Raw genomic sequence first — 23,829 nt, forward strand, 5'->3', positions numbered from 1 at the left:
ACTAAAGTCTTGTGCAGTGAAGAGAGGACTTATTATATATTAATCTGTATAATTTTCAGTTTTATCAAAGCTTTTAACAAATTTTACAATAATAAACATCTTTGTACAAATATTTTAATAAAATGCGGTGGAAAATTAACTCAGAAAAATAAATAACTACGTACAATGATGAAATTCACATACGAGGACACCCAAAGTTCCGCTTTTAGCTATTTATTATTAGTGTTATTACACAAACTCCACCTTTTTATCAACATGTAATTCAAACACATGTAGGCTATCCCATAAGTAAAACATAAGCACACAAGAAAAATAGAAAACATGAGATTTCATACGTTCTGTAAAATAAAATGTCACAAAAAAATAGTTTTTTATTAATGTATTATTACAACAGACTCCACCCTTTACGAACAAGTGATGCTAATACCATATAGGCTTGCCAGAGAACAATTAATGAAAATAAAAATTAACAAAGCACAAGAAAGATAAACAAATAGATCAGATTGAATTTAAGCCTTAGGTGCAAGGCCTGCCTTGAGCTTTTGAATAGTTGCAACATCAGTTTTGAAGGCCTTAGCAAGGATGGTGTCATCAATGCCAGTAGTAAACACACTTAGAGGAACTGAAATTGTGCCTGCATTAGCACTTCCAAAGGCAGAGATTGCGGCTGTAGGTTGTTTTGGATCATCATTAGATTGATAGTGCACCAATCCCTTTGGAAATACAAACATGTCTCCAACATTCAGAGTTTGTGTATAAAGTTTGTTAGTAGTGTCGATAAATCCAACATTCAAGCTCCCTTCCACTACAAAGAGTAGCTCAGCTGAACGTGGGTGTGTGTGAGGTGGATTAATGGCTCCTGCTGGAAATTGTAAAAGAGCATAAGAGACACTTTGGCCATCCAAAGCTGGAAAGTTAGCCAAGCTAGCTTTTGTCACTGTGAAGGTTGATGGATAGTCAGAGCTAATCACACTGCGCATGCCAGTAAAGGTGAAGAAACTCCCATCAATGGTACCGCTATAGTTTGCTGGAACTACAAAGTCTGTGATGATATTTGGATCACCTGCCATAGCCATTGCAAATAAGAGAAAGAAAGGAATTGATTTGAGAAATTTTGAGGCCATAATGATATGTTGATTAGCTAGGTAGCTATAGAGAGAGTGAAACATTTTGTGGTGTATTATTGCATGGTAGAACACAGATATATAGTAGTTGAGTTCTTGAGCTTTGTTCTTGATTTTTAACAAAGCTGCTACCTGTTCTGATGGCCGGCTGTGATCGAAGATTATTCCTAGGCAAGCCAATTGTTTACTTTATTATTTTTATCAGAAGCTAGCTTTAATGACACTCCTGGGAAAATCAGATTTAAAATTTATACAAATTCTTGTACATTTGCTGTTAAAAGATAAGTTTTCTTCAGGATTTTTCCTGAAGACGTAATGGCAAGATTTGGTCAATGACTAAGATGTTTTTGTCGATAACAACAAATCAATCATGGTGATGAATAAGTTATTGATGAATGCATGTCAAATCCCATTTTCTATATATATATATAAACAAACAAACATATAAAAACAATATTGTTTTCCAAATTAGGGTCTTTGAAACCTGACTTGTTACCCACATATGGATAGTCCAGATGGTTAGAGCGAATGAAGGATAGTGTAGATAGACATACGATCTCAAGTTTAATTCCCTATCTGAGCATTCATGAATTTTTAAGTGGGAGACCATAATAATGGGTTACCGTCTCTTTATATTTTGCTAATGACAGAATGATCTCAGGTTTCAAATGAGAAGCTTAGACCTGACCAAATCCTTTTAGCTTTTCCATATTATCAAAGTGAAATGTTTTGCTTATATAAACAGAAAGGATCTTGGTTTTGTATTTTAGATCAATTATTTTCTCATCAGTTTAGTTTTCTTTGGTGTACATAAAACTATTATTTCCAATCCAGGTTCAGGAGGAAGAGCTCTTCAACCCTACAATATTTCTTTCTCATCTGAATCGGAAAACAATAAATACTATAAGAGCTTGATGTAAAATTTTGCAACTATGGCATATATTCTTAATAATTTTGTTCATCTATTTAAATGTCCCCAGTGTGGTAAAATCTCTTGTGGAAATGGAAATTGTTAAGACTTAAATCTATATTAATGTTAATTATTGCTTCTTATTATAAGTTTTGCAAAAGATTATTAACATATATGTTATGTAATTATTACATTAAATAAGTATATGAATCACATTCAACGCAAAGATGGATGAAAAAAAAAAAAAAAAAAGAGGGTATAAATTCATTGGCTTAAGGTATAAATGATGCAATATCCATGTAGTATTAATACAGGGGCAGAGGCCAGAGGGCCAGAATAGATTTTCTGGCTCTGCCTAGACCTGGCAAAACGGGTATGGACCCGCGGGTCGGTCCGTACCCGGGTAAAAAATATAGGGTATGGGTTCAATAAATTAAACCTATTTTTGTTTGACCCGTACCCGTACCCGGTCCAATAAATTACGGGTCAGAGGCTCTGGGGGACCAAAATGTTAGTTTGAATGAATAAAGGGGTCAGCATAATTAGGAAGATACAATGTCATTATGGGGGCCAGATGTGAGTTTCAGAAACTGAGGTGGCCAGAAATAATTTAAAGAGACGAAAATGATTTTCTATAAAATTACAAAATTCGTGGGACACCTGGTAATAATACACTAATAATTGGTCAAAAAATATGTAATATGAGTGAAGTAATATTTTGCTACTATTATTTAGAGAATATATATAATTGGACGCATCCTTTATCATCCCATTTTTTAATATATACGAATACTCACAAATTAATTATTCATAATTAATAAATTTAACACAACTAATTTATTTTGCTTCAATTAAAAAAACACTCCAGAAAGCAAATTATATTTTATTTTTAAAAACAAAAGTACAAAACCTTAACTTTGCTTCTATTTCATGTCACCAATAAACTCAATTGATATTTTAATATAATTTGAAAATTGTTAAAATGGAAGAACTATAAAATAAAATTTTTATTTCTAACGTTAAATTGATAAGATCGTTATTTATTTATTTATACTATATTAAAGAAGTTTTAAAAACTAGATTGAATGGGAGGGGAATTTTTTAATTGATAGAAAGAAAAACTCAGATAAAGTATGACAATCCTTTATTCCTTTTTATTCTTGACCTACTTATGATTTTTTTTTGTTTTTTTTTAGGTATTTGAGGTATTTAGGCTCACATTGAAGTCTGTCTAATCCTTAGGGTCATTTTAAAGCCACAAAATACCCTACAAGTCTAATAGGTCGAGGTAATTACATAAATGTGGTAAATACCTCTCATACAACTTGAACATAAAACCTACTAGGTATAGCTAATTCCAATGATTAAAGGGTTTGTCATCCGGTCACAAGGGAAGAAGTCTTATGATTTTTTTTTTCTTTCGTTATCCTAATAAGTTGTGATTGATATATACAGTTTTGGTGTTTGCATTAGGTATATGTTGTTGTAAACAAGGTATAAATTAATTAAAAGAGAATTTTAGAAAGGATGTAAATGTGATATGAAATTAAAGCGGGACTAAATTAGAATAAATGAGCATTAACGTGCAAATTATATTTATATGATATGAAAATGTTTATTCTCATTATCTCTTGAGGCCGCACTCTTCTCATACAAATTATACATTTGCAAAAGCCCTCAAGCTCCCAAGTCAATTGTAATGAAACTTATGTGAAACTCTGGTCTAAATAAAGAGAAAAAGAATGGGACTAATCTAACAGTGGAAAGAGGGATTTGCTAAGATGGAGGCCTGACAAAGATGACAGGGGGTAAATATAAATGAAATGTGAGTAGAAGAGGTCTAGAGTGAGTGAGAACTTTGCGCTCACTTTACAACATATTTGATTTTCTCCAATATCTTACTAAATTTTGTGATTGCATTATGCAGATATAACGCAAATAGGAATCGATTATTATTAATAATACATTATTTCAATGAAAATTGTAATCGGATTTTGACAGATAAAAACATTAATTAAAACCATTGTTTGCATATGGAGCTTTGAATGGAATTAGTTGTGGAATAGGATACAAAAATTTGGTATGGCTGTTGACGAATTTATATATGAATGGAGGAAAAAAAATTATGTGCTTGGGAGTAACTATAGAATCATGTATTTCATTTCTCCTTCAACTACTTAATCATCATAGTTTGGTGGCTTGTAGGAGAAAACATTGTGATTATATTTTATTTGATCATTAAGTTTTAAGACGTGTCAAATATGTTTTATTATGATACTGATTCTAGAAAATTTTATGTGGATGAATAATCAAGCTATTGATTTTTGAATTTCTTGGCAAATATATAATAAGAACATAGCATCGATTGCAACAGATGTTCGAGAACTTATCACCTAATTTATAGCTATAATTTCATAAAGCAAACAATCTAGCATAGAAATAATCTTCAAGCTCCGCCGGCCATAAGGAGAAATAACAACTTTGTTGAAAATCAGGAACAAAGCTCAGCAACACAACCACTATAAATTTGCGTTATACCGTGCATTATTACACCACAAAACACAATAAACCAAAACTTCTCATTTTTATATAATCATGGCCTCAAATTTTCTTAAATCAATTCCATTTTTTCTCTTACTTGCAATGGTCATGGCAGGTGATCCAGATATCACCACAGACTTTATAGTTCCTGCAAACGCTAGCGGTAATTACAACATAGATGGGAATTTCTTTACCTCCACAGGCATGCGCAGTGTGGTTAACTCTGACTACCCGTCAACCTTCACTGTGACTAAAGCTAGTCTTGCAAACTTTCCAGCTTTGGATGGTCAGAGTGTCTCTTATGCTGTTTTACTGTTTCCAGTAGGAGCAATTAACCCACCTCACACACACCCACGTTCTGCTGAGCTACTCTTTGTAGTAGAGGGGAGTCTGAATGTTGGATTCGTTGACACCAATAACAAGCTTTATACACAAACACTTGAAGTTGGAGACATGTTTGTGTTTCCAAAGGGATTGGTGCACTATCAATCAAATGATGATCCAAAACAACCTTCAACCGCAATCTCTGCTTTTGGAAGTGCTAATGCAGGCACAGTTTCAATTCCTCCAAGTGTGTTTACGACTGGCATTGATGACACCGTCCTTGCTAAGGCTTTCAAAACTGATGTTGCAACTATTCAGAAGCTAAAGGCAGGCCTTGCACCCAAGGCTTAAATTCAATCAATCTCATCTTGTTCTATTTTGTTGTGCTTGTTTTTACTTTTTTATTTTTTTAATATTTATGTTGTATTATTCTCTAGCTAGCCTATACGCGTCAGGTTAGCATCACTTATTGGTAAATAAGTGGAGTTTATGTAATAACACTAATAATTTGTCAAAATTAATTGTAACTCTAGATGCCGTTAAATATGAAGTCGATCAATGAAGTAGTTATTTTATCTTGTTCGGTTAAATTTAAGTGGTCCGCGACATTTGATAAAAATATTTGCACGCATAGGTTTATTATTATTAAATTTGTTAGGTTGGCTGGAAATGTGAACATTACTCTAAAAGTATATCGTATAATCTCGTAGGAATTTTTATAAACTTTTCATGAGGGTCGTTAATATAACATACCATGAAGATATATGCGTCCTTTTTATAAGCTTATCATCGAATATTACGAATTTTATGGTCAATTTGTTATAGAATTGTTATGCCTGAAAAAGTAGGATTGACGCGGAGTCTTGTCAGCATGGGGTGGTCAGAACTTGTGAAGGTTTCGCGACCGTTCAGACACGGCCACGTCACATAATGACTCAGGTGGCATGCCACTGTCAGTACAGTGGGTGAGTGTCAGGTTAGCGAATTGTTGGAAATCGTCCGCGTGTCTGATCCCTGTGAGAGTCAAGAAAATCACTCGGGCAGGTGAGCAATGGGACGTAGAAAAGGATTTGCACGGTACCTACCCACTTGCAGATTTAGTAATCATTACCTTGGTTTATCCCACTATAAATAAAGGACTCCCCTCTCATTTGCGGGATTAGCTAATTTCACTCTACAATAGCTCTCTCTCTCTGTCTCTCTCTCTCTGTCTCTGTCTCTGTCTCTTGTATTCTCTAAGCTGTAACTCAGTTCGTTGAATGCGACATGACCTTACTCTCATTAATACAATATCAGTGGACATAGGATTTGCTTTTGAGGATCCAAACCACTTTAAACGTTGCTTTTCACTCTTTATTTAACTAAATATTCTCACATCGCGTGTGACTTCTAAGTCCGCTTAGCATTTCTCACGTGCGAATAGTTGGTGTTAAAATCAAGCATCAACAAGAATCAATACTTTGACATGGTACTTGTTAGGTTTAGAGCAAAAACAGAGAAGAAAAATGATAAAGAAAAAGTAAAGGAGAGTAAACTGAATATACTTTGTATTTTGTATAAGATTCTCTAAAGAATACAGTTTACAATGTAGCTCTTATATGCTACAGTCAGCTTAGTAAAATAGCTGAAATATAACTGCATTTACCAGCAATAACAACCTCTTAACAAACTAAACAAGGCAGTTTAATAACTACTGTAAACAAACTTAACAACTTATTAACAACTTAACAAATTCTTAACTTCCTAACTGATATCTTCCCTTAAACTAAACTGAGTAAGATTCTTCCAATTTCTGATAATAATATCTTCCCTCAAATTAGACTGGGAGGTTTTGACATTCTTCTTATGACAGACACTCTTCTTGTAATTCTTCATAATCTTCATAAGAGTAGAGGACTGCTTGCTCAGAACACACATCATCATTGCCTCAAAGGAAGACCAACGAAGAAGGGCTCACAAAAGCATCTTCACAAGAGCAACAACCAAACTTCCTCACAAGAGTATCTTCACAAGAGTAACAACCAAACTTCTTCACAAGATCAAACAACCAACTTCTGTATCAAAACATTACCAAACTAACTTCACTAGTCATAAGAAAATTCTTCACAAGCACAACAACTACACTTCTTCTTAAGGACAAACAAACGACTTCTGTACCAGAGTAAATGACACCAGAATATTGCTGAACAAATTTCACTAGTCTCAATCATACTCACGGTCTGTTAGAATAGACTGCAGTACCACAGCTATCTTTTACTTCACCATAGGATACCAGCCAGAAATCAACATTTTCACTAGTCATCAAAGACAACCAATATAAGTTAGCCACAGAAATCATCATTTTCATCAATCATCAGAAAACAACTAATATAAGAGCAGAAGTTAAAAACACAACCATAACCTTTTAACTACCAATTTCAGTAGTTGAAAGAGAAAATTCTGATTCACCAATATTCTGAGGACAAGCTCCAACTGTAAGTTTGGTTCTGAAATGTTCAAATTTAGCAGTGGACAAAGACTTGGTAAACATATCAGCTTTTTGGTGATCAGTAGGAACATAGAGTACTTTAAGATGTTGAGTAGCAACATGTTCCCTGACATAGTGGACATCCAATTCAATGTGCTTTGTCCTAGCATGAAAAATTGGATTGGAAGCTAGGGACCCTGCACTTTGATTATCACACCAAATAACAAGTATCTCATTGAGTGTTAGACCAATTTTAGAAAACAAACTGTGAAACCAAGCTATTTCAATTGCCCTTTGGGCAAGTGCTCTGTATTCAGCTTCTGTAGAAGATAGAGACACTACCTTTTGCTTCCTAGAGCTCCACTGTAACATATTAGGACCAAGAAACAAACAACAACCACTTGTGGACCTTCTATAAAAATTTATTAAGCATTTCTAAGTTTACTAGAGACAATAGTGTAATTGTTTAGTTCCTTGCTGATCATTGTATGGTTAAGGACAAACACTCCAAAGTTGTTCTTCTTCAAGGAAAGCTTAAAGTTGGCCTTTATCAACTTCAAACACCTGCTGTCGCTTCTCCACAGTCCAATCTGCCTGTTGGTCATTCATTTGCTCCAGTCTCCAACTCACTACAATTCACTCAATCTAAACCTTCATAGTCTTCTAAATCATGTCCTAATAATACTAGTACATTGTATGCTCCTAAAGCACCTGATATTACTAATGCCTTGTCTGATTCTGTTGTTGCAAATAATATGTCTAGTTCTGATATTTCCAAGTTTCCTACATTTGTATCCAATTGTAATAATGCTACTAATGCTAAAGAAAGAAGCATAATTCAATCTTTTCCAGTAGAAAAAACTAATAGCATGTTGTGGCATAAGAGGTTAGGACACCCTAATGCAACTGTTCTTACTAAAATTCTGCATGTTTTACAACCTAACTGTTCTATAAAAAACACAATTGAATTCTGTCCAGCATGTCAGTTTGGTAAGCTTCACCAATCAGTTTTTCCTCAATCTAAGTCTAGAGCTTCAGATCCATTAGAATTAGTCTATTCAGATTTGTGGGGACCATCCCCTATTCCATCTCCTGAAGGATTTAAATATTACATATAGTTTCTAGATGACTATAGTAGGTTCACCTGGATTTTTCCATTGAAAGCTAAATCTGAAACACAATTAGTCTTCCAACAGTTCCACAAATTAGCTGAAAGACAATTTAACAAACCCTTGAAATGTGTCCAAACCGATTGGGGAGGTGGATATAGGAGTCTAGTTCTTTACTTTGTTAACCAAGGTATTGTCTTTAGGCATCCATGTCCCCACATTCACCAGCAAAATGGAAGAGTAGAGAGGAAACATACACAAATAGTTGAACAAGGCTTAACCTTGTTAGCTCAAGCCAACATGCCCTTAAAATATTGGTGGCATGCTTTTCAAACTACTACTTTTCTCACCGACAGATTACCTGCACAAGCTCTGTCTAATTCTTGCCCATTCAGGTTTCGTTTAAGAAAAATCCTGACTACTTTGTTTTTAAAGTTTTTGGTTGTGCTGTGTACCCTTTTATCAGACCATATAATTCTTATAAGTTTGGTTTTCACACCAAACAATGCACTTTTGTTGGTTACAATATGCATCATAAAGGTTACAAATGTATGGATTCAAATGGAAAGATTTATGTTTGTCAAGGTGTCAAATTTGATGAGTCTCATTTTCCCTTTGCTTCAACCCAATCTGTTTCCAGGGACAGTACCTGTATTCCTTCCTCCTCTTATGATCACACTCATATTGTTCCATTTTTCTCCCTTCCCAACTTGTCTTGTTCATCTTCTGATGTCTCTATTGGTTCTTCAGACTTATCCATCACTGATCAGGAGAACTCACCAACATTAGAGTCTCCTAGTAATACTTTACCTGCTCATAACCCTAGTGTATCTGCTCCCAACCCTTTGTGCACACTGCCTGTTCAGTCTACTGAGACTACCTCACCAAACTCTCTTGAATGCACCTCAAATTCATCTACAAACTCTTCTACACAGCCACCTGTCCAGTTTGCCTCACCTACATCTCCCACACAAACCTCACAGTCCCTTGCACACTTACCTGTTTTTTCTTCACTTATTGATGATCTACCTTCTCCTCCACAACTTTCTACTTCAACCAACCTACCTGATTGTATTCACCTTATAGTTGAGTTGCCTTTTGAGCCTAAGCCCTTACCTACTCATCCCATGATTACTAGAAGCAAAGCCAAACAACATAGTTCTTTAACTGTTTCCTCCACAAATCACTCTTCCACTCTTGACACAACTGAACCAACCAATGTTACTGAAGCACTCTCTCATCCCTCTTGGAAAGCTGCCATGGAGAGTGAGTTCAATGCTTTGCTCTTTAATAATACCTAGAAACTTGTTCCTGCTGAGTCAAACATGAATGTTGTGGGGTGTAAGTGGGTCGTCTTTCGACTTAAACATAATCCTGATGGTTCTATTCAAAGATACAAAGCTAGATTAGTAGCTAAAGGATTTCAGTAGACCCCTGGTGTTGATTACCTTGAAACCTTTAGTCCGGTTATCAAATCTTCCACAATTAGAGTAGTATTGAGTCTAGCTATTACCTATGGTCGGGATATCCAACAAGTGGACATTAATAATGCATTTTTGAATGGAGAACTAAGTGAGATAGTTTACATGACTCAACCCACTGGTTTTGTTGATACTCAGAATCCACTTCTTGTTTGTCAACTAACTAAAGTATTGTATGGCCTAAAACAGGCCCCAAGAGCTTGGTTTGAAAAGCTTAAGACCGCCTTTCTCAAATGGGGTTTTGTCTCTTCTATAACAGATTCTAGCTCATTTATTTTTAGGCAGAATGCTCAGGTCTTATATGTAATTGTCTATGTGGATGACATTTTGTTAACTGGAAATGATGCTGAGTTAGTACAAAATATTGTCCATAGGTTAAACATTTATTTTGCTCTTAAGACTTTAGGTTCTCTTAAGTATTTCTTGGGTTTTGAAGTCCACAGAACAGATTCACACATCTACATGAGCCAAGAAAAATATGCTAGAGACCTGTTTTCTAAGACTGGTATGTTAGATTCAAAACTTTGCTCTACTCCCATGGTTGTAGGCAACAAGTTAACCTGCACAGATAGTGATACATTTGACAACCTAGCTCTATATAGAAGCACAATTGGGGCTTTATAGTATTTAACACTTTCCAGACCCGATATTGCTCATTCAGTCAACAAGTTAAGCCAATTTCTCAAAGCTCCCACTCAACTTCATTGGCAAGCCTACAAAAGACTTCTAAGATATCTTAAAGGCATTACAAATGTTGATTTTTTAGTTGACTAAAGTTAACATGTTTCATTTGGAGTGCTTCACTGATGTTGATTGGGCAGACTCTATTCAAGATAGAAGGTCCACAAGTGGTTGCTGTTTGTTTCTTGGTCCTAATCTGTTACAGTAGAGCTCTAGGAAGCAAAACGTAGTGTCTCTATCTTCTACAGAAGCTGAATATAGAGCACTTGCCCAAGGGGCAACTGAAATAGCTTGGTTTCGCAGTTTGTTTTCTGAAATTGGTCTAACACTCAATGAGATACCTGTTATTTGGTGTGATAATCAAAGTGCAAGGTCCCTAGCTTCCAATCCAGTTTTTCATGCTAGGACAAAGCACATTGAATTGAATGTCCACTATGTCGAGGAACAGCTTGCTGCTCAACATCTTAAAGTACTCTATCTTCCTACTGATCACCAAAAAGCTTATGTGTTTACCAAGTTTTTGTCCACTGCTAAATTTGAACATTTTAGAACCAAGCTTATAGTTGGAGCTTGCCCTTAGAATACTGGTGAATCAGAATTTTCTCTTTCAACTACTAAAATTGGCAGTTAAAAGGTTATGGTTGTGTTTTTAACTTCTGCTCTTATATTGGTTGTTTTCTGATGAGTAATGAAAATGATTATTTCTGTGGCTGACTTATATTGGTTGTCTTTGATGACTGGTGAAAATGTTGATTTCTGGCTGGTATCCTGTGGTGAAGTAAAAGATAGCTGTGGTACTGCAGTCTGTTCTAACAGACCTGTGAGTATGATTAAGACTAGTGAAATTTATTCAGCAATATTCTAGTGTCATTTGCTCGAGTACAGAAGTTGTTTGTTTGTCCTTAAAAAGAAGTGTGGATGTTGTGCTTGTGAAGAATTTTCTTATGACTAGTGAAGTTAGTTTAGTAATGTTTTGATACAGAAGTTGGTTGTTTGATCTTGTGAAGAAGTTTGGTTGTTACTCTTGTGAAGATGCTCTTGTGAGGAAGTTTGGTTGTTGCTCTTGTGAAGATGCTCTTGTGAGGAAAAGATGCTCTTGTGAGGAAGTTTGGTTGTTGCTTTTGTGAAGATGTTGTGAATCATCAAAGTTGGTTTACTATTAAAAACTATAAATCTATCAATATTAATTCTTGTTTGAAGATATATTTGGGCTTTATTTGGTATGCATACCACACACACACACACACATATGTGTGTGTGTGTGTGTGTGTGTGTGTGTGTGTGTATTGATGTATAGCCAATAGGGTACAATGCCAATGAGTGAGACATGCACTTTTTCTACAATTAATTGATTGTATCATACATCCGTTTTACGAAAAATTATTTTTATCGGATATTAACAGAGTTTGTTATAATAATAAACTAATAATGCTTAAAGTACTATTTTTTTAATTTCCCTTTCCATTTGTGTGATAAGGGCTTCCCTTGTTTACTAACTTTGGTGTTTAACCACAACCGAATATAAGTGCAATTAGCAACTTTGCTAAAAAGGAAAAATAGAGCTTAGCAAGACACTAACAGAAAAACTATAAATTTATGTTCTAGCATGAAATAAATATTACGTTACAAAAACAATAAACAAAAACTTTTATCACAATCATCTCTCATCGTTCTCTAGCTGGCTACTCAATACGTCGTCATGGTCTCAAATTTTCTTAAATCAATTCCGTATTTTATGCAGATATCACCACGGACTTTGTAGTTCCAATGAATTATAGCTGTTGATGGAAATTTCTTTACTTTCACCGGCCTGCGCAATGTAGTTGACTCCGACTACACCCAAACCTTCATAGTGACTAAAGCCAACACGACAAACTTTCCAGCTTTGGATGGTCAAAGTGTCTCTTATGCTTTTTTACAATTTCCAGCAGGAGCTATTAACTCACCTCACACACACCCGCGTTCAGCTGAGCTACTCTTGGTATTAAAGGGATGGCTGAATGTTGGATTTATTGACACCAATAACGAAATTTATAAACAAACTCACAGCTGGAGACATGTTTGTGTTTCCAAAGGGATTGATGCACTATCAGTCTAATGATGATCCAAAACAACCTTCTGTCACTATTTCTGCTTTTGGGAATGCTAATGCAGGCACGGTTTCAGTTCCTCTCAATGTGTTTACTAGTGGCATTGATGATAACATTCTTGCTAGGGCTTTCAAAATTGATGTTGCAACTATCCAAAAGCTCAAGACAGGCCTGACACCCATGGCTTAAATTCAAACTCATTAATTTTTATGTTTTTCTATCCTTATATTTTATTATTTTTACTATGATTTTTTTGTGTTTTATCTCCCAAAAGTCCATAGGGAGTAGCATCTCAAATGTTGGAATCTGTTGCAATAATACACAAATAATCATCAGGCTGGAAAATCAATTTGGATGTCACTTTATATTTATGAATTCCATTGACGTATATTTCATTTGATACAAATTTTCATTACAGGAAGTTTCTCAAATTATTAATAAGATTCTTATTTTAAGTTTTAAAACTTTTCCACGTTAAAGGTACATAAACCAAAGGTTTACATTGCTTTTTTTGTATCTTTTTATGAAAATCTGAATCATTGAAGAAGACTTAACTTCAAGTAATATCAATAAACTTTAGCCATTTAGTTCTAATTTGATTTGGTGAGATGAGATATTGTGTTCTTAAAGGGAACGCCAACCTTAGCTTAGATGGTTGAAGGAATTTCAATATGAACTATGAAGGTACAAGGAAGTATTTATCTGAAAATTAATCAAGATAAAAAGAATTTGAAAGAGTTATTGAAAACATAATAAGTCAATTAGGTAAAAGAATCTGGATGACGAAAAATTGTAAATTTTGCCAAACATTTTCAACTTTGTTTATACTGTTTCATTGGGGTAGGAAACTTTTGGCTTACATGGATTTCCTTCACAACAGTATCTCACTTTGAGTTTTTCATTAATCCAATGTATTCATGGTTGAAATTACATCTTTTATATCCTAAGAGATGTGGTTGGCGGTGTATCGATATTACCACATAAATTATAAGTTGATGTGACAAAACATTTAGTTCATTGTAATTTATATAACGTTTGCAAGTCATCGATCACATTAATTAGGCTGCAAAGTTTGGATCCAACTTTGTATTGAAAAGTCTATGAGTGGCATGCGTGTCAAAAATTGTTAATCTACATGAACTTATCGATTTTAAATTCTAATGCATTGAAATTCAATGCAATGATTGACGATTATATAAGAGAGCAGAGGTTAAGAATATTATCAACCGCATGGAACTCGGCCATGCCTTATGAAAGTACAAAACTAATAGTTTGTGATTTATGAACATATGTGTTGATGCTTGATTTTGACACCAACGACTCGCATGTGCAAAGTGTTAAGCTGTTCTTAAAAATTACACGTGAATGCTGTTCTTAGAAATTACACGTGAATGATTAGGATAATTGAATGCAAAGACTAAATAATAAATGAGAGATAATTTTTAAAGTGGTTTGGATGCTTAAAGCGAATCATATGTCCACTGTTCTTTTATTTATGAGAGGTTACAAGAGGTCGTATATAGCGAACAACGAGCAGAGATACAATAATTGAGTATTTAGATAAAATATCAAGTCAGTCTCTTTCTCGCAGGTTATCTTTACTCTGAAAGTTAAAGATTACAATCAGAATGCGGGTTCAATATCAGAATCCTAAAAATGAGAGGGGGAGTCCTCTATTTATAGTGGAGGAATTCAAGGTAATGATTACAAATCTGCAAGTGGGTAGGTGTCGTGCAAGTCTTTCCTTGCCTCCCATTGGCTGATAACTTAGAAGATATCCTCAAATTACCTAGGGCTTGGGCAAGTGTGCGGCTCTCATTCACTCATAGACAAAACTTGAATCTGCCAAGTTGATGACAACCATATTCTTCCTGTCATGGAGCGACGTGACAACTCCTGGATGGTGCAAAGCCTTTCTAAACTTTGATTGGTGTTTACTGATGTGGGCTTACGCCAGCCTTGATTTTTTAGGCATAATAGAAGCTCTCCAGTCCCAGTTCTTAAGGTTCAAGAATTGAATCTTCAAAACTTCATGATTATGTCGCGACCTGACTTGTTACGAGGAATATTTGCTCAAACCAACAGTTGAGGACAACCATATTGTTACAAACGACATGAGGCTGATGGCTTAACTCGACCAGCGAACTGGGTAAAGGTCTCGACATTAATCTTCAAGAGTTACACAAACGACCTAAGGTAATCATTTTGAAAGGTTCAACGACCCATGTTGGAGCTTACTCAGTGCTATAACGACGTGTTTTGAACTTTATTTGTCTTTCGCGACCTGAAAATACTTAGGACATTTTGCTGTCGAAAGTTGAGAATCACTTTGCTTTGAGTTTGACACGTGCAGAAGAGTGTTTTATTCGAACGACCTCTTCAGATGTTATCCGTTGCGCTTGATAGCTGTTTTGGTCAATAAAATGAGTTTTATCTGACAGACGTGTCTTTCCGTAATAAGTGTCAGCCATGGGCATTAAATGCAAGTCATGCTAAAACGACATTCTCTTTTGGAGCATTAAATGCGAACAAGGGCACATTTAATGTGGAGGAGATAATCAAGCCGAGGTTTGGCGATTTCAATGAAGGGAAACGCTGGTTGATCTCCACGAAGTGTGAAAGTTTCTCTTTACACAAATTGATGACACGTGATCATGATCAATGGCTGTTAACACGTCCCACCCAGACGTCGCTTATAAAAGAAACCAAGCGTCGTCTTCCTCCCTATAAAACCCTAAGCCCATTTCAAGTTTTTCACAAAACTTAAACTTTCAGAGAGAAAAACAGTGTTTTTACACTCAAGAGATTAGTTCATTCTCTTACCGGTTGATGCACACTCGTTGCTATCAAAACACATCCATTCCCAGCAATCAAGAGGTAAAGAAAATTCTTCTCTTTTTCTTTTTTCATTCCTATTAAAAAACTTAGTTATTACATTAATGGTGGGTGTAAATGTCTGGTAGGCTCAGAGAGTGAACATTTCCGGGTAGCGTTTAAAAAGAAACACTCTTAAGAGTTGAAACCTAGGGCGTAGATCCTTACAAAATCACCCTTAAGAATTTTTAGGGTTTTTAGGGTTTTGGCGGCTATGGAAGAGAAACCAGGGTTTCTTTTACTCTTTTGAGTCGTCAGACGGGGTAATGTAAACGGAGACCAACTCACCTCTACATGTCACAAATTTTCATACTCTAAGAGAGATGGACATCCCTGAGGTGAGAACAGCCAGAGAGGGAAACTCTCAACCATCGGGCACCTCAGGAGGTCCTAGGCAGGTGGTACGAATAACAGTTACAAAGAATGAGGTGCAAAATGCGATAGACCAATACGCGTTAAGTGTAAACGTCTTCCAACACAGGTTGCACACTGCTCAGGATCCTCCCGAGGGAATGGTTACGATCTCAGAAGCGATCTTCAAATGTGGAGTGAGGATACCCCTTCACCCCTACATCAGGTCGATCCTTGATCACTTTCAGGTCGTGTCATTCTAGTTGACCCCAAATGCATATATGATAGCGGTCGCTATGTATTTCGTGTTTGGTAAACATAACCTCGGTGGGCAAACAATAGTGAAACTCGGCTGCGCCTATTACCTAAAGAAGAGTAAAGACAATGATTCATACTACCTCTCCAAGTGATCAACGATCGAAGCAGGGATATTTGGTTACCCTAGCAACGTCGGAGCTTATGAAACCAAGTATTTCTTCTTCGAGTATGATGGAGTCTGTAAATTTATGGAGTCGAGTAGGTTTTCCTTTTAATTTCTAGATTACTTATCCTTTATCTTTAACTCTTTCTTAATAAATAAGGCTAACGAATTTTTTTCTTTCTCGCAGAAAACAAAATGACCAGATTGTCGGTGCAAACTGATTTCAGCTACATTGAGGCATTTGGTCGATTGCCCGACCAGAGTCGCGACGCGAAGCTGCTTGTGACTACTGCCAATCTTTGAAAGTACGGGTTTTCAGTCTTGAGGCGTCTTTGGAAGCTCCAGCTCATAAATATTTCTCACGCAGAAAAATCTTAAGTCTTTATTAACAAAAGAAGACTTTCTTTGTTGATGCCTTTTCATGCCATGCAACAACTATGCCACCAAAGGTCCCAAAGACATCGAAGAAATCTGAGGGGTTCACATTCCCCAGGATTAACCCGACTGAACCAGTTGGAGCGACTTCCAGCAATATCCCAGCGAAGGGGATACAAATTGATGTTGAAAGGCAACAACCCCCTAAGCGACGTATGGAAGCTCCCTGGCCCGCAGCTGCTTGCACTTCAAAGAAGAAGACCATGGGCCAGACGACCAAGAAAAGAAAACAAATACCCATCGAAGAAGAAATTGAGTCTAAATCAGAAGGTTTCGAGGTATTGCTAGACAAGCTTCAGCCTTATCAAGTCCTCTCTATGGGACGTCTTGAAGGGATGTTCCTGGGACTTCGACTGCTCTCGATAGTTCGCAAAGGGAAAAGGGAACGACCACGACTACTCAAGGGGAAGCAGACGAGCAACGGGTCGGAGGGGTTCCTACCCGTACGAGGCTAGACCCATTCGTGTTGGATCTATTAGGGCAACTATCGGACCATTTACGGTCGATGGTTTACACCCTCTTAGAATGCCAACTAGCCACAACCTTTGACAGGTTTGTGGCTTCTCGACCCGCCGACCTGGTGGCCACCACACTTCAAATGCAAAGTCAGGTAAAATGACTTGCTCTTTTCGAGAACTCTTCCATACAAGTCGACCTCTTAGTTTTTTAAGATCTTAAAAAACTAGCTTTTTATTCCTTTTCAATGCAGTCTTTGCTCGCCCTAAATGTGGTCCAACAGAAGATAAAGATCGATTATGCTGGCAAACTCCACGAATTGAAGGAAAAAGTTGCCAAATTGAAGCAAGATCTCGTGGCTTCAGATGCAGAGGCAAAGGCTTCCTACATTCAGGCGAACGTGTACCTGACAAAAAGGAATTCTACTATGTGAGCAGTTGACTTTTAGAAGACTGAGCTCGAGAAGAAAGATATCGATAACAAGAAGCTCGAACGGACAGTGGTAAGGCTCACCAAAGAGTTGGGCTCGAGAGAAAATGAGCTGCAACCGAGCTCGGAGCGTGAAAAAGTAGCAGAAAAGACTTGAGCTGAGTTATAGGAAAACTCAGAGAGAGAGAAAAGGGCGTTGCGAGCAGATCTTGAGATAGCTCAAGGGAGAGTCACTTTGCTGACCGAGCAGATGAAGCGACAGAACCTTGAGCTGGAGAGAAAGGCTGCTTATTGAGCACTAAAAGCTATTTATAGCTTATGGGCGAGAAATCCAAACATGGATATCTTCAACCTCCCCGAGGACTACGAAGCCGCTATTGTTTCTATGGTCAAGGTCGCTGAACAAGAAGAACAAGAGCCTGCCCCGGAGGACGATCAGTAGGAATCAGATATCCCTGAAGATCGAGAAATCGACTTGGAGATCGGTAATCAGCGAGACGACCAAGAGGTCTCAACCAGGGATCCTGAAAATGAAGACCAATGATCGTTCTTTTCTTTGCTTGAATAGAGTCTTTTTTGCTTATCTTTTTTATGTGGCTCCTAGTCGTCCCTTGTACTTATTTCTGGAATATATAAAAAGGAATTTTTGACCAATTGTGATAGCACTTTTATAACTTAAGCACTTCACAAAACAAATATAGCATATACGATCATTGAACTTATAAAATGTTACAAATAATAAGATTGTTAAAAACTTGTAATTACGACACAAGTATTTCCTTAAGGAGAATTAAGACAATCTTATTCATGATATTTACAACAATGAAAACTTTATAAGTAAAAAAATGATCAAGCTATAAGCAAGTTCGGAATTACTGATAATAGGGGCGAATATGTTCAGCATTCCAAGCTCGTGACACTTCAAAACCATTAAGCCTCTTAAGGTGGCACGTTCCAGGTCGTATTACCTTAGCGACACGATATGGACCTTTCCAATTAAGTCATAATACCCTTGCACTTGGCTCTTTTGTGCTGAGAATGACTTCTTTCAAAACCAGCTCGCCAACCTGGAAGTTTCTTCTCTTGACTTTAGAGTCGAAGTGTCTTTTAGCCCGCTGCTGGTAGGAAGTTATCCTTAACCGAGCTTTGTCGCGGTCTTCCTCGATTAAGTCCAAACTTGCTCGTAAGAGTGCTTCATTTTCTGTTTTAAGTAGAATTCTCTATAAAGTGAACCAGCTCCTACTTCCACTAGAACCATTGCCTCGCAGCCATATGCTAGCGAGAAGGGTGTTTCTGAAGTAGAGGTTCTCGAAGTTGTTCTATATGCCCATAGAATTTATGGAAGATCATCGGCCCAATTGCCCTTGGTTGCGCTAAGCTTGGACTTCAATGTGTGCTTGATAGTCTTGTTGACAGTTCAACCGGACCATTAGCCTGGAGTCTTGCCACTAAGGCAAATTTCATATGAATCCCCAACTCTTCGCAAAACTGTTTGAATTCCACATTGTCGAATTGTTTCCCATTATCAAAGATGAGTGTATGAGGAATCCCATAGCGGCACACTATATTGTTGAAGACGAAGTCTTTAAGTTTCTTTGTAGTGATCGCGGTCAAAGGCTCTGCTTTGACCCACTTAGTGAAATAATCCATTGTGACCACTGCATATTTGACGCCCCATTCACTAGTTGGCATGAGTCTGATGAGATCAATTCTGCACATAGAGAATGGCCAAGGACTGGTCATCATTGTTAACTGCTCTGAAAGTTAAAGATTACAATCAGAATACGGGTTCAGTATCAGAATCCCGAAAATGAGAGGGGGAGTCCTCTATTTATAGTAGAGGAATTCAAGGTAATGATTACAAATCTACAGGTGAGTAGGTGCAGTGCAAGTCTTTCCTTGCCTCTCATTAGCTGATAACTTATGAGACATCCTCAAATTACCTGGGGCTTAGACAAGTGTGCGGCTCTCATTCATTTGTAGACAAAACCTGAATCTGCCAAGTTGATGACAGCCATATCTTTCCTGTCATGGAGCAAAGTAGCAGTTCCTGGACGGCGCAAAGCCTTCCTGAACTCTGATTGGTGCTTGTTGATGTAAGCCCTGATTTTTTAGGCACAATACGTATTACTAGTTGGGCAACTAAAGACTAGATTATAACAAGATATGTCGAAAATTTTATAAAATATAGTGTAATTATTTGGTGAATGGAAACCCAACAAAATATGGAAGATATTCACTCCTGGGTACTGGGTAGTGATGGGATCAATATAACCTGCAATATATAAATCAATTAATAAAAAAATTTTGTCACAAATATTGAAGGAATAGTAACCGAAATGTATGAAAATTAAATAGCTTTTTCAAGTACAATGTATTTATAAAAGAATAAAAAAAAATCACCAAATAGTTAGGTTCCATTAAGACGTGTCAAATATGTTTTTTTATCCATTAATATAAAAATTATGATATTGATTCTAGAAAATTTTATGTGGATGAATCATCAAGCTATTGATTTTTGAATTTCTTTGTAAATATATAATAAGAACATAGCATCGATTGCAACAAATGTTCGAGAACTTATCACCTAATTTATAGCTATAGTTTCATAAAGCAAACAATCTAGCATAGAAATAATCTTCAAGCTCAGCCGGCCATAAGGAGAAATAACAACTTTGTTGAAAATCAGGAACAAAGCTCAGCAACACAACCACTATAAATTTGCGTTCTACCGTGCATTATTACACCACAAAACACAATAAACCAAAACTTCTCATTTTTATATAATCATGGCCTCAAATTTTCTTAAATCAATTCCATTTTTTCTCTTACTTGCAATGGTCATGGCAGGTGATCCAGATATCACCACAGACTTTATAGTTCCTGCAAACGCTAGCGGTAATTACAACATAGATGGGAATTTCTTTACCTTCACAGGCATGCGCAGTCTGGTTAAGTCTGACTACCCATCAACCTTCACTGTGACTAAAGCTAGTCTTGCAAACTTTCCAGCTTTGGATGGTCAGAGTGTCTCTTATGCTGTTTTACTGTTTCCAGTAGGAGCAATTAACCCACCTCACACACACCCACGTTCTGCTGAGCTACTCTTTGTAGTAGAGGGGAGTCTGAATGTTGGATTCGTTGACACCAATAACAAGCTTTATACACAAACACTTGAAGTTGGAGACATGTTTGTGTTTCCAAAGGGATTGGTGCACTATCAATCAAATGATGATCCAAAACAACCTTCAACCGCAATCTCTGCTTTTGGAAGTGCTAATGCAGGCACAGTTTCAATTCCTCCAAGTGTGTTTACGACTGGCATTGATGACACCGTCCTTGCTAAGGCTTTCAAAACTGATGTTGCAACTATTCAGAAGCTAAAGGCAGGCCTTGCACCCAAGGCTTAAATTCAATCAATCTCATCTTGTTCTATTTTGTTGTGCTTGTTTTTACTTTTTTATTTTTTTAATATTTATGTTGTATTATTCTCTAGCTAGGCTATACGCGTCAGGTCAGCATCACTTATTGGTAAATAAGTGGAGTTTATGTAATAACACTAATAATTTGTCAAAATTAATTGTAACTCTAGATGCCGTTAAATATGAAGTCGATCAATGAAGTAGTTATTTTATCTTGTTCGGTTAAATTTAAGTGGTCCGCGACATTTGATAAAAATATTTGCACGCATAGGTTTATTATTATTAAATTTGTTAAGTTGGTTAGAAATGTGAACATTACTCTAAAAGTATATCGTATAATCTCGTAGGAATTTTTATAAACTTTTCATGAGGGTCGTTAATATAACATACCATGAAGATATATGTGTGCTTTTTATAAGCTTATCATCGAATATTATGAATTTTGTGGTCAATTTGTTATAGAATTGTTATGCCTGAAAAAGTAGGATTGACGCGGAGTCTTGTCAGCATGGGGTGGTCAGAACTTGGGAAGGTTTCGCGACCGTTCAGACGCGGCCACGTCACATAATGACGCAAGTGGCATGCCACTGTCAGTACAGTAGGTGAGTGTCAGGTTAGCGAATGGTTGGAAATCGTCCACGTGTCTGATCCCTGTGAGAGTCGAGGAAATCACTGGGGCAGGTGAGCAATGGGACGCAGAGAAAGATTTGCACGGTATCTACCCACTTGCAGATTTAGTAATCATTACCTTGGTTTATCCCACTATAAATAAAGGACTCCCCTCTCATTTGCAGGATTAGCTAATTTCACTCTAGAATAGCTCTCTCTCTCTCTCTCTCTCTCTCTCTCTCTTTTGTATTCTCTGAGCTGTAACTCAGTTCGTTGAATGCGACATGACCTTACTCTCATTAATACAATATCAGTGGACATATGATTCCTTTTTGAGGATCCAAACCACTTTAAACATTGCTTTTCACTCTTTATTTAACTAAATATTCTCACATCACGTGTGACTTCTAAGTCCACTTAGCATTTCTCACATGCGAATAGTTGGTGTTAAAATCAAGCATCAACAAGAATCAATACTTTGACATGGTACTTGTTAGGTTTAGAGCAAAAATAGAGAAGAAAAACGATAAAGAAAAAGTAAAGGAGAGTAAACTGAATATACTTTGTATTTTGTCTAAGATTCTCTAAAGAATACAGTTTACAATGTAGCTTTTATATGCTATAGTCAGCTTAGTAAAATAGTTGAAATATAACTGCATTTACCGACAGTAACAACCTCTTAACAAACTAAACAGGGCAGTTTAATAACTACTGTAAACAAACTTAACAACTTATTAACAACTTAACAGATTCTTAACTTCCTAACTGATATCTTCCCTTAAACTAAACTGAGTAAGATTCTTCCAATTTCTGATACTAATATCTTCCCTCAAATTAGACTGGGAGGTTTTGACATTCTTCTTATGACAGATATTCTTCTTGTAATTCTTCATAATCTTCATAAGAGTAGAGGACTGCTTGCTTAGAACACACATCATCATTGCCTCAAAGGAAGACCAACAAAGAAGGGCTCACAAAAGCATCTTCACAAGAGCAACAACCAAACTTCCTCACAAGAGCATCTTCACAGGAGCAACAACTCACAAGAGCATCTTTACAGGAGCAACAACCAAACTTCCTCACAAGAGCATCTTCACAAGAGTAACAACCAAACTTCTTCACAAGATCAAACAACCAACTTCTTCACAAGATCAAACAACCAACTTCTGTATCAAAACATTACTAAACTAACTTCACTAGTCATAAGAAAATTCTTCACAATCACAACAACCACACTTCTTCTTAAGGACAAACAAACAACTTCTGTACTGGAGTAAATGACACCAGAATATTGCTGAACAAATTTCACTACTGTCAATCATACTCACAGGTCTGTTAGAACAGACTACAGTACTATAACTATCTTTTACTTCACCACATGATACCAGCCAGAAATCAACATTTTCACCAGTCATCAAAGACAACCAATATAAGTCAGCCAAAGAAATCATCATTTTCATCAGTCATCAGAAAACAACCAATATAAGAGCAGAAGTTAAAAACACAACCATAAAACTGCCAATTTCAGTAGTTGAAAGAGAAAATTCAGATTCACCAGTATTCTGAGGACAAGCTTCAACTGTAAGTTTGGTTCTGAAATGTTAAAATTTAGCAGTGGACAAAGACTTGGTAAACATATCAGCTTTTTGGTGATCAGTAGGAACATATAGTACTTTAAGATGTTGAGCAGCAACCTGTTCCCTGACATAGTGGACATCTAATTCAATGTGCTTTGTCCTAGCATGAAAAACTAGATTCTGCACTTTGATTATCACACCAAATAACAGGTATCTCATTGAGTGTTAGACCAATTTCAGAAAACAAACTGCGAAACCAAGCTATTTTAGTTGCCTCTTGGGCAAGTGCTCTGTATTCAGCTTCTGTAGAAGATAAAGACACTACCTTTTGCTTCCTAGAGCTCCATTATAACAGATTAGGACTAAGAAACAAACAGCAACCACTTGTGGACCTTATATAAAAATTTATTAAGCATTTCTAAGTTTACTAGAGACAATAGTGTAATTGTTGAGTTCTTTGCTGATCATTGTCTGGTTAAGGACAAACACTCCAAAGTTGTTCTTCTTCAAGGAAAGCTTAAAGCTGGC

The 23,829-nt window shown here is 36.5% G+C and overlaps 3 protein-coding genes across 3 annotated transcripts; 2 read left to right on the forward strand and 1 right to left on the reverse strand.

Annotated features, from left to right (window-relative positions):
- Nucleotides 1-400: 400 nt before the first annotated feature.
- LOC116145312 (germin-like protein 9-3) lies at nucleotides 401-1,150 on the reverse strand. Its single transcript, XM_031430759.1, has one exon. It carries the CDS (start codon nucleotides 1,122-1,124, stop codon nucleotides 510-512), a length of 615 nt encoding a protein of 204 aa, XP_031286619.1. The 5' UTR covers nucleotides 1,125-1,150; the 3' UTR covers nucleotides 401-509.
- Nucleotides 1,151-4,602: 3,452 nt separating this feature from the next.
- On the forward strand, nucleotides 4,603-5,256 carry LOC116145445 (germin-like protein 9-3; the record flags this gene model as incomplete). Its single annotated transcript, XM_031430901.1, has 1 exon — nucleotides 4,603-5,256. A coding segment is annotated over one exon (648 nt), but the record flags the coding sequence as incomplete, so codon positions are not given.
- Nucleotides 5,257-20,455: 15,199 nt separating this feature from the next.
- Nucleotides 20,456-21,281, forward strand: LOC116145446 (germin-like protein 9-3; the record flags this gene model as incomplete). Its single annotated transcript, XM_031430902.1, has 1 exon — nucleotides 20,456-21,281. A coding segment is annotated over one exon (648 nt), but the record flags the coding sequence as incomplete, so codon positions are not given.
- Nucleotides 21,282-23,829: the final 2,548 nt, after the last annotated feature.

Source organism: Pistacia vera, unplaced genomic scaffold (genome assembly GCF_008641045.1).
Source record: "Pistacia vera cultivar Batoury unplaced genomic scaffold, PisVer_v2 Contig461, whole genome shotgun sequence".
In the NCBI taxonomy this organism is placed as follows: domain Eukaryota; kingdom Viridiplantae; phylum Streptophyta; class Magnoliopsida; order Sapindales; family Anacardiaceae; genus Pistacia; species Pistacia vera.